Here is a 12476-nt window from a genome sequence, read left to right as displayed (position 1 = left end):
TGAAAAAAAAAATTAATTAACACTATTAAAAACACTTGTGCTGTTTAATATTACATCACATTTTTTTCAATTTTTCAATTTTTCAAAAAATTGTTTTATTATTATATTATAATGTTTTTATTGTGTTTTATTGTGTTAGTTTTTGCAAATGAAAAATATATGAAAGAGAACAATTTGAAAATTAACAGATTGGTTTGATACAATACATAAATTGATTTGAAGCTAATAATTTGCATATAACAAGAAGAAGTGGCGCTATTTTCACGATTTATTTAAGATAATGGATATATACTATAATGCATTAATATTAATATGATTGACATTATTAAATGTTATTTATTTTGTTTTACTTTATAATTTTAAAACCCGATAACTTCAAATTATTAAATTATAATTATAATCTATTTCTTTTTAGTTTTAGGTTTTATTATTTAATAAATTTAGTATTCCGTATTTTTTTTCTTATAGACAGACCTCGTGTACCTCAGACCCATACAGTGTTTTACTCAAAAATATATAATATAAAATAAAAAAAATACATGTATTATTTACGTTTAAAATAATTGTTGTCTATAAATTATTCTAATATACTGATTTAGTTCGCAAAATATGAATAATTATTATTAAGTAAATAAATAAAATAATAATAATAATAACAAAAATAATAATTGTAATTAAAACAATTTAAAACACTTGTGCTATTTAATATTACCCCATTATATATTTTTTTTCAGGATTATTCAATTAATAGAAAGTTCCAAAAAAACTAATTAGTTTCATAAATGCAATAAATAGTTGCATTTACCTGAAATTAATTAAAATATTTTGTAACACTATTATTTCATCAGTTCAATGCATCCTTGAATAAAAAGCAAATAAAGCAAATAAAATTAAAATTTCTCACATTATAGTTACAAATATTTATTTTATTTTTAGGAAAATGTTTAGTCAATATTGCATTTTAATATTACGTAGCATTTTGCAATATTTAGAAAATGAAACTTTTTAAAAGAAACTTTTCTTAAAGATATTATGTAGAGGTCACAACAAAAAAAAGAGATAAAATAAAAAAATGTTTTAATAAATTCTAAGGTTCGTTCTATGTCACTATCTTTATTTCCCAAATGAATCTGCATATTTCACACAGATTGCTCACATTTTCCATCCACAGTGCCTAGTCATTTAATTCTGGTTCAAGAATTTCTATCCCATTTATGCATCTGCCCTCTACATGGAATTTTTTTTGGACCTCGGAAACATCACAAGCGCACTTAGAGGGAACTTTGCCATATCTTTTGACATCAGATCAGATGACCGAAATATCCAACAAAGCTGGCATGATCCTCACTTTTAAAAACAGACATAGGAAGTTCACTCAACCAGGAAGCTAGAATCTGTGAATTAACACAAAAGCTTCAAAAATATTCCAACCTACTGTCCAGTCCAGAGGGACTAAGATCTAACACAATCATATAGAACCAAACTCTAAAGTTACATGATGGGAGAGAGACAATGTACTTGATACAATGAGGAAGGAAATGAAAGATGGCATGTCGCATGACCCCCCGAAAAGAAAATGTATTAACGCTCAGAGGAAAGACTGTGGAAGCGGACACTGCAGATGACACCGGAGACAGGAAGGTAAAATAAGACAGGAAATGAAGAAAATAGAATGGCTGCAAAATTAGCATTGAACGAATGAAGCTGCACATTCGGTAAAGCAATCAAGGAATCTTTCATGAGGTGATTGTGGATGTATTTAACAGCATGACCCTGCTGTTCAGCCCATTAGTCAAACTAACTACAAGGGTATTTACGCCTAGAGAGAAATATCACAGCTTATTCACTAAACACTCAGAGACGATAAGAGTTTACTCTGATCAGTGGTTCTCAAACCTTTCAGCACCACTTTTGATCAAATCAGGAGTATGCAATAGAGACATTTTAGACAAAGCTAGGGAACAAATTTAGGTTATTAAAACCTTGTGGGAACATTGTTTTGAAATGTTTCTAAAACACTGAAATGTCCAGGTTTCTTGTTGTGGTTATGTTTTTTAAAGGTCATTTAAAAGTCTATTACAATGCTCACCTCAAAGCAAAGCATACCCTTATTTGGATGTTAAATGTTAGAACATTTTCTCTCAGTATTAAAGGAACATTCATCAAGTACAAATAACATCATAAGGATGTTTTGAATGCTGATCTTAGAAAGTTTTCGAACAATTTCAAACATTGATTTAGTAAAAATAACATTATGTTAACATTCCAAGAATGTTGTTCTTAGAACAGTTTCTCTTAACGATGGGAAAATGTATATCAAATATTAATAAAGTTAATTAATAAATAACATTACCTAAACATTACTTTAGAGGTGACACATAACAATCTTTTTGTTTTGTTTTGTTTAAGTGCTATAATCAGGTCCACAGTGCATCTAGCAACCCAAAAAACTTGAAAAAGGGAAACCCAGTAACTTTGTTTTGGTAAGCCTTTTTCTGCAAGCATGTGAAAAAAACGAGTGTGTCAGATTTGGCTACCCCTGTGACATAGGAAGGGGATCTTATTATAATATAACCTCCCTTAATTTGCACATTTCCACCCAAGGCGCTGTCATTTTGTTTTCACGAAAGTTCAAGCAAAAGTTCAAGCAAAGCATGCTATTGCTAAATGTTCTGTTGTTGGCTCCACAGACGAGCACAGAACACTATTTAGAGTCCCAGCCTCAGAGGAGATGAGAGCAGTGGATTTATTGATTTATTTAATGTATAATATGCTGTCGCCACACGGCTCTAATATAAACATGCGATTTCTTTCCCAGCTGTTTACTTTCACAGACATAACCGACTGTTTTTGTGACTCCTGTGTAAAACTTGTGTGTATTTGACAGTTTAAGCGCAATAAGACATGAAAGAGTCTTATTAAAGGGGTCATCGGATGCCCATTTTCCACAAGTTCGTATGATTCTTTAGGGTCTTAATGAAAAGTCTCTAATATATTTTGATTAAAAATTCTCAATAGTAGTGTAAAAAAACGCCCTTTTACCTTGTCAAAATCAGCTCTGCAAAATTTCAGCTCATTTTAAGACATGGCCCCTTTAAATGCCACGAGCTCTGCTTGCTCCGCCCCTCTCTGGGATTATGTTTACTTTAGCCGCATTTAGCCGCGTTTAGCTGCATTTAGCCATGTTTATCGGGAAACTTAATAATGTGCCAACAAGCACATTATTAAGAAAGGCCATTTGCAAAGATGCATGAAAAACCCTTATACTCACTTCTACTGTGGGTGAAGCTGCATCAGGAACGATTCGCATGAAGATAGATGCTTACGTAGATCGGGATTGGCACTTTCCATTTAAAAACGAAAGTTTCGTTAAACCTCTGCGTCTTCAGCGGCTCAGATGTCGGGAGTAAATGACTACTGCTATGTTCATTATTACATCCAGTAACAGAACACCTCAATCACTCAATTAGAGTCTTCCTCTGCACCCGAGTCGACACAGTGAGGATCGTATTCGGACTGTTTCAGCTCGGTGAGGGCGGGTCTAAGGTAAGACGCTAATGTCAATCAAACGTATTTCGTCACAACGACAAGAGGCTAAGAATGAACTGATTTTAAAAAGGGGATATTACTTTTAAAGATGAAAAAAATACCACTGGGAGGATTTTTATCATTGGAGGGTGGTTGTGTACACAAACTGCCAAAACACATTAATGTTCAAACAACATATAAAAGTTAGTTTTGCACCCGATGATCCCTTTAAAAATTAGTTTAGTACTCACATGCCATGTGATAGCCGCTTTCTGTGTGCGTGGTTTGAATGTGTACACTCAGAAATCCCTATATTAGAACTGTTATGGCTTTAAAACGCATGATTTCAGCATAATAGACATAATAATCAAAACTAAACAGATGTTTTTGGTAGACTATCTGATGAGCTACAAGCTGTAAAAGCACAGCCCTATTCTGGAAAAGGGGGTGGGGAGCAAAAGCTATTTTGCATTTAAAGAGTCATGCACAAAAGAAAACAGCATGTTTCTGCTTCCACTCAAAATAAGCATTTCAAAATTATATAATAAATGATCTGCAGGGTATTTTGAGCTGAAACTTCACAGACACATTCTGGGGACACCTGAGACTTATATTACATATTGTAAATATAAAAGGGGCATAATAGGTCTCCTTCAAGAATGTTTTGTCCTAACATTAATATTAACAAAAAAAAATGTCAGTGAAAGTTTCAAGAACGTTTAATGGTAGCTGGAAAATTCTGGCAAAATATAAGAAATTGTTGCACTTAAAACAGGCAAATAAAAAACAGAAATTTGAGCTATGGCTGCAAAATCTCTAATTTGTTATTTTAAATGAAAGAATTTGGCTCAGTTTCAGAGTTTTAGTTATAATAAACGCACTGTTCAAATGTTCTGCTCACCAAAGCAACATTTATTTAATCAAAAATACAGTAAAAATAGTAATATTGTAAAATATTATTACAATTTTAAATCACTGAATTATTAAATTATGAACATAACCCGTTCAAAAGTTTACATCCCCTTGATTCTTAATATTGTGTTCTTACCTGAATAATCCACAGCAGTTTTTTTTTTTTTTTTAGTGATAGTTGTTCATGAGTCCCTTGTTTGTCCTGAAAAGCTGTTTTTCAGAAAAAACATCTTTGGTGTAACTGAACCCTTTCCAACAATGACTATGACTGAGATCCATCTTTCACACTGAGGACAAATGAGGGACTCATATACAATTATTATAGAAGGTTCAAACACTCACTGATGCTCCAGAAGGAAAAACGATGCATTAAAAGCAGAGGGTGTAGACTTTTGAACAGAATAGAGATGTGTACATTTTTCTTATTTTGCCTAAATATAATATTTTTTCATTTAGTACTGCCCTTCAGAGGCTACAGAAGATAGTTACATGTTTCCCAGAAGACAAAATAAGTTAAATTTATTCACTTTAACACTTTCCTATTCAGAACTTTTACAACATGAGTAAGCACCCTAAACACCAAGCTGTACAGTAGCACATATTTCAAATCCATTGGGTTACCAGCCTAAATGTTACCACTAAACATACCACTGACATAAAAGCCCAACCACCCACTGACAATTCTTCTTTTAACACTAAGCTAGGTCACCCACATTAACCAAAATAAAAACTTGCCATTTTAATGTCAAATATAAATGATGTTAAAAATAATGAGGTAGCCCTTTAAATCTCAGCTGCCATTACAGACACATCATGACGGGTGACACGTAAGCTTATGCTGAGGACAGCATACAACCATGACACATGGAAGAATTTCTCCCTGACTCAACATTTTTCTGGAACGCTCCACTCGACACAAGAGAAGACATTTATAAATGGCCTTCACAACCACATGGGCAATATTTACTTTCTCATTCTGTTTGCCTTTCTCCAGAAATGGTTAACAGTGGCTGAAGCAGATGAGACGGGCGAGACAGTCAGCACAAAGGAGACATCTCTCCCTTGAGAAGAAAAAAAAGACGCATGGGAGGGAGCTCACATTATTCAGCACAGACTCTGCCTTAGTCCACTGGGAACTGCATTTTATTCCACCCAGGGGCAAAAGGTGATCCGAATGCACTGCACTGCACCAGTTAGCACTAGGTGGCCAGTCTGGGCGGATTTAGTATCAGCACCAAAATAGCTTCAGCTGGTACTAAATGGTTTAAACCCTTAGCCTTATCCAAATGGGACAGCATCATTTTGTGTGTGCGGTGGCTAATTTAAATTCATAAACCGAAGACTAATGCTTTGTATTTTTGCACTGGAAAAGTTCAGCTGGAATCCTGGAATTAGAGCATGTCTTTTTAGGTGCATCGTACAATCTTTGAACTTCTCCATTAACTGAGTTTGCACATAAGTAAACCATTTTAAGGGTATTTCATGCTCAAGACACTGAATTCAAAATATGCATTAAAGACATGTTTTCTTCATGGAGCCCTTTAAGATTATAATGTAAAGCATCTGTGCATTTTGGCACTAGATCGCCTCCAAATAATCATTTAAAGTGGAAAAAGTGCTATATTCAATGGCAGTCGTTTAGCCACAAAAATGTGTTCTGTAACAAACCTCAGTGCTTACGAGCGCCATGTGTGTTATTGTGCAAGTATCTTTAAGTTCAGCAAAATTCTCCTTATAATATTAAAGGGATAGTTAACCCCAAAATTAAAATTCTGTCATTAATTACTCACCCTCATGTTGTTCCAAACCTGTAAGACCTTCGTTCAATTTTCACACAAATATATTTCTGATGAAATCTGAGAGCTTTCTGACCCTGCATAGACAGCAATGCGACTACCACTTTCAAGACCCAGAAAGGTAGCGTGGGCATTGTTAAAATAGTCCATGTCACTTTATACATGAAATTATTCTTATCGGTGTCCATCTTTGATGCATGTTCACAAGATTACTACAGAATGCAGGGTCAAAAAGCTCTTGGATTTTATTGAAAATATCTTAATTTGTGTTCCGAAGATGAACGAAGGTTTTATGGGTTTGGAACAACATGAGGATGCGTAATTATTGACAGAACCTAACCCTTTAATGCAACTCATATGATCATACTGGCTGCATCTGAAATTGCATGCTTCCTTACCATATAGTAGGTAAACAATTGTATCTGGAAAGAGTAATATGTCTGAATGCTTACAGCAGTAAAGTCAACTGCATAAAACTGCAGTTGAAAAGTAGCAGATGACCTACTACTTCCTACAGATTCTGAAGTGGATATGCCAATGGACACTGTCCCATGAGGCCCTGGGAGAGGAACGGCAGTGAAGCAATGCAACTGATGCTGATAATGTGGTCACATGACAATGACCACAATGACAACATGGTGAATGTAGCACATTCAGGTTAAATTCATACTATATTGAACATACTTTTTAACTGTTGCAAAGTAATGACTCGGCCATTGTAAATAATCCAGCACCATTAACCCACCACAATGTTCCTGGAGTACTCCTAAAACTGCACAGTTTTAATCTCAACTTTGGCTGACAAACAGATTTTGGAGCAGAGATGGTCTTACTTTGTGAGATACTAAAGACTATGGTCTGCTTCTTTACCATTGGAGAAAGTGTAACATTCAGCTTCATGCGTGCCTTATAACCAATCACATCACAGCCTTCAGGTCATTACGTTTCTGTCAAAGTAAACTCCAAAAATGAATCAATGCAAAATAAATGTTTGATAGCGAACATGTTGAATTTTCCTCCTTTGTTAAAAAAGTCTTGTCCACATGAAAATGCAAAAAACTAGGCTAACAACATGGCTACATCCGCCATTGCACAGACTTGCATTTCTCAAAAGAAAGAAACGCAAAATCTGACGTCAAACAAAGGAGAAAACAGCACACTGTCTCACGTCACAAGCCAAAATCTCTGGTTTCAATGGCTACACGACAACACTGCAACCAGACAACACTCTTCACCCTGGCAGGAGTTTTCATAAAGGTTCAGTTTCAGTGACCTGATACTGTGTTTGCATGTGGACGAACAGCCAAACCACATAGAAAACGCTGCAGTTTAAAAAATACCCATGTTTGTGTGGACAGGGCCTGACATTCTTTAAAAAAAAAGTGGCTTTGCTTGGAGTCTTTATTAATAATCTGATAAGGTGAATCAGGCAACCTGATCTCATGACAAAAACGTACCTGTGGGAAATTTTTCGTAAGATGCGTATTATGTACCGCCATGTACGTTTCGGGACATATTCAATATGAAATGTCCACTGAGTGGAGCTAAAAGAGTGTTTGTTTTTTCCCCTAGAACAGATAAACATATACCGTATATTGTACGTTTTATGTGGTGCTGGTTTTGTATGTGTCGCAGTTCTGACTTGAAATGTCCATTGAGCAAATGTAAATGTGCTGTTTCCTCTTGTTTTTCGATCTCTTATCTTTCAGCTCCTTTATCTCCACAGGATTTGTACCCAAGGATTCTGCATCCTAAGTTCAATTCTGTGCCGACTGAGCTACCGAGCAAGCTTGTTACATCCGGAAAGCGAAACATATGGAGCTGTAATCATAACTGTGTACGAAAACAATTACAAGTGCTCACTGTTTTACCACCTCTAGCGTTCATTTCTGTCGGAAACTGCAGTGATATGTACTTATTATTCGCGTCCTGTGAAAAAAAGTTCCCACAGGTAAGTTTTCGTCATGAGATCAGGTGTGTTTTTGATGCAAGGAAACATGCAAAATGTGCACTGATCTAGATGACACTCCAACAGAGTAGGTGGCAATATTGCACCGTAATGCTGGTTGCCACTCATCATAAAACAGAAAAAGAAGACCTTGTGTAGCTATTATTGAACATAATCATGTCAGAGGAGATAACGAATAAAAGTAAGAATCCAATGGAAAAAAGTTAGCGTGCAAGTGTGGGAGTTTTTTGGATTCTGTAAAAATGGCACACACCAATATCAACAGTAGGTTTTTTTATTTTTTATTTTTGGTACAGTTATGGTTAAAAAATCTCTCTTTACTTCCCCACACTTGTATTTTGAGTATGTTTTAACAACAAATAAAATAAAATAAAGTTAAAGATGAATTTAATTGATAGTATTATTTATTTAATTTTTTATTTTTTATATTGGAATTGTGGAAATGTTGTTGTGAATTCTTTTGGCTATGATAACTGTGTAGCGCTATACCTATAGGTATAGCAAGGCCTTGTTGCAAGCCTGAGAATGTGACACATATTGTAATTGGAGAATGACACATTATGTAATGCAACATTGCATGAACTTGTGTAGTTACAACTATTGCATTATGTGTAATCCTATGTAATACCAATATTGAAGAGTTGTGCTGTGTGTAGTATTTTAACCTCTGTTTCCCTGAAAGGTTTAACTCAAGTTTAAAGAAACCATCTGTGAGCCGATTATCCAACTTTGGAAATGATACGGCAATTCCCTTCCTTACACAAGTGAATGTTACAAAACTGCTTCATACAGATCCTCCCGAAAAAGAGAACAAGGGATTCAAAGAAGGAACAGGAGATGAACACACTGTATAAAAAATGTGAATATCCATTTATGTAAAAACACACACACACACACACACACACACACACACACACACACACACACACACACACACACACACACACACACACACACACAAAGTCTTCATGACAGTTTGTTATATCTAATACACCTTTTGTCAAGAAGTTTATATAATGTGCCCTTAAAATTAAATGTAGTCAATTTTAGATATCAGCCATTACAGTTGAATGTGACTGTATATCTGATATTTTAAAGAATTTTACCTTATTTTATTATTAGGATATCAGGATAAATGTCCTTGACAATTCTTACTTTATGCCCACGAAAAACATGAATTTTAATAATAAGTAATGTTACTTTGTTAAGCATTTAAATGGAAAGATTTCCATTCATATTTACAGAGGAAGTGCTTACTGAAGCTTTTCTTTAACGTAATCTCCAGCATCAGTAACAGTAGGTGTTTGCCAACTTCCTGCAACTCCTGAAATAAAATAAATCAAAGTTTTGCCGCAAGCACAAGAGAGACAAGAGGAGACAGACACACTCTGACGCACCCACAACTGGTCTATGGCCAATGATATGAGAGACGGCATGTGTATTTGGGAAAAGTGAATGGAGACGTAAGTCATTTGTGGGGTCCGGAAGAAGTGTGTGGTTGTTGGTTTTACTACGCCCGATAAACCTTGTTCTGACCTGCCAGTAGCAGGATTAATATTGAATAACAAAGGAACATACAATTTATACTCTTAATACTCGTCTCTGCTCTTTTTAAGCTTTAGTAACTAGAGAATGGTAGATTTGCAGCAAATTATCTCGACTATTTTCTTGAATGGTGCACGGAAAAAATGGATGTGAGGTTTTATATTCAGCTGAAAGAGAATGTGAGTGATAAAACTGTAAAGCTTGAGGTCAAATGAACTGTGGCGGTCTAACTAACAATGTTTGGCAACACCAATAACTAACAGGTGCATAGAAAGTAATATCAAAGCCTATTTGTATACAATGCTACTTTTTTGTTATACAGGAATAGATGAATGTTGAAGTGGACTCTCCTGCCAACGTTTCCCTTTGCTATCTCACATAACGTGAGGTGTGATATTTTACCTTAAGCTGTGGGACAATGTTCTTTCTATTCAACATTGACATTTCAAAGTGAATAGTTTGAATGAATCTTGGAGTAGTTAAAAGCTATGTCTGAGACTGACTTCGACATACTGTTATTGCCTAATTGTTCTCTCATTATCTTTGATAATGAGAGAACAAGAAGGCATTCAAAGATAATCTAATTTTATGATTTTGGCAGTCATTCATCATGGAGAACGCGTCAGTGTGTCACAAATGCCTGTGGGTTAAAGCGGGTGCTGCAGTTCGTCACGTTTCGTTTCATGACTCAACGCTTTCTCTTGCAGCACTTCAAAAAGGGATCAAGTTATAGAGGCTGTTATAAAAACAACCGTCTGGAGGCTTTACTGGAAGCCGTGTCAAAAGTAAACTGACTCCATTGATTCAGCCAGTTCTGACTGTCAACTGCACGTAGACAAGTTGTCCTCATTCTCTTTGTAATTAATTATTATTACTTATAATATAAAGGAAGACTATTAATTGAGATACTTATGTTCTGGACATGTAAGCTAACAGCAATACTATTATAGAACGTTTTAAACATTCAGGCTTACATTCACACAAGGGTCATTACAGGACATTCACACTGGACGCGTTCATGTTCAAATACAGAGCAACGGAATAAACAAAACAGGTCTCAAGACATGTTCCTAAATTTACAGTCGAATTACTTTTAATTTGACATTTTCTTTTAAAAGCGTAGCATTTGACACCTTATCTTTGGTGGACTTCCACTCGCGCGAAGAACGCTGATTAAACCGTGACACTTAGCGAATTAAAATAGCGTTCTCGTTTTGTAGTTTTTAATACCACTTGCAGTGTAGGCTATGTGGTGTAGCTATAATTTATGCAGGTTAACTGTAAAAAAGGACGGCCCATATGCTCACCTGTGCAGGTAAAAGGCTCAGCTGGACCGCAGCAATTATTTGTAACAGTGATGTCAAATATCCCATCTTGAACGCCAAGGCAAGTCTAACCGTAGAAAAATCCAAACAGTAGTCCATCCAAATGGTAATGTCAATTTGAAAATTCAACCATAAATTCCAGAAAACGGTTCTAGGTGGCCAGCTCGTGCCTTCCTCGTCGGTAGTAAAGTGTGCGTTGCTTTCTCAAAGCTACCAAAGAAAATAAAACAATCCCCTAAAACATTCTTAATATTTATATCTGTCTAGTTTCATAAAATACCAGTGGTGACACGTCACTTAATTGCATCCAATCTGTATCGCGAATACCACCGGTAAAAAGTTTGAAATAGGCTAGGTCCGTATGGAGTGAACAGTGTTTGCAATTATAGTTTGCAGGTTTTAATCGTCCTCACACGCCACTGGAGATCCAGCGTCTGTTTTCTAGTGTAAGATTCCTGCTCGCGCATTTCCCAAATAGAGTGGCACACTTCCATATGAGCGCCCTGACTACCTTTCAACAAGTTGATCATTTAAATCTCCTCCTCCTGAAGCCTTGCTCATACTGTCCTCCCACTGCCCTCCCCTCCATGAACTCGCATCTCACACTTTATTTCACTTTCCTCACTGATTTAGAGTAGAGCAACACAATATTAGACAGAAACTGTGAAACATGCACTTTATAAAAGTGGTAACTTGCAAATGTTTTATTAAGGATTCTTTCATAGATTTATCTCTGTTGGTGCAATTTAATATTTTTAGGTGGATTAAGTAATGTTAAGTTACTTTGATTTGTTACTGATGTGATAAAATTATTCAGAAATGATTTTAAGATTGATCTTTCAGTCTTTTAATCTTTTATAATTATGAAATATAGGTTATTGCTTTCAAAACATAAATGAGATCTTTTCAATAATGACAGAATTTTCATTTTTGGGTGAACTAACCCTTTAATGCATTAAAGGAGTAGTTCACTTTCAGGACAAAAATTTACAGATAATGTACTCACCCCCTTGCCATCCAAGATGTTCATGTCTTTCTTTCTTCAGTCGTAAAGAAATGGTGTTTTTTGAGGAAAACATTTCAGGATTTCTCTCCATATAATGTACTTCTACGGTGTCCCCGAGTTTGAACTTCCAAAATGCAGTTTAAATGCAGCTTCAAAGAGCTCTAAATAATCCCAGCTGAGGAAGAAGGGTCTTATCTAGCGAAGTGATCGGTTATTTTCTAAAAACATTTACAACATATATACTTCTTAATCTCAAACGCTCGTCTTGCCGAGCTAGACAAGACAAGCATTTGAGGTTAAAAAGTATATAAGTTGCCATTTTTTTTAGAAAATAACCCATCGTTTTACTAGATAAGAATCTTCTTTCCTCGGCTGGGATCGTTTAGAGCCCTTTG

The 12476-nt window shown here is 35.4% G+C and overlaps 1 protein-coding gene across 1 annotated transcript in view; it reads right to left on the bottom strand.

Annotated features, from left to right (window-relative positions):
• The window catches only part of pgfb (placental growth factor b), a 29146-nt gene extending 17607 nt beyond the window's left edge, over positions 1–11539 (bottom strand). Inside the window, exon 1 of the mRNA XM_073827349.1 lies at positions 11058–11539. Coding sequence (XP_073683450.1) covers positions 11058–11174 — 117 coding nt within the window. The 5' untranslated portion in view covers positions 11175–11539. The remainder of the gene's footprint in view (positions 1–11057) is intronic.
• Between the last annotated feature and the right edge of the window lie 937 nt (positions 11540–12476).

This window comes from Garra rufa, chromosome 21 (genome assembly GCF_049309525.1).
Source record: "Garra rufa chromosome 21, GarRuf1.0, whole genome shotgun sequence".
Classification (NCBI taxonomy): domain Eukaryota; kingdom Metazoa; phylum Chordata; class Actinopteri; order Cypriniformes; family Cyprinidae; genus Garra; species Garra rufa.
This window is presented reverse-complemented; position numbering and strand designations above follow the sequence as displayed.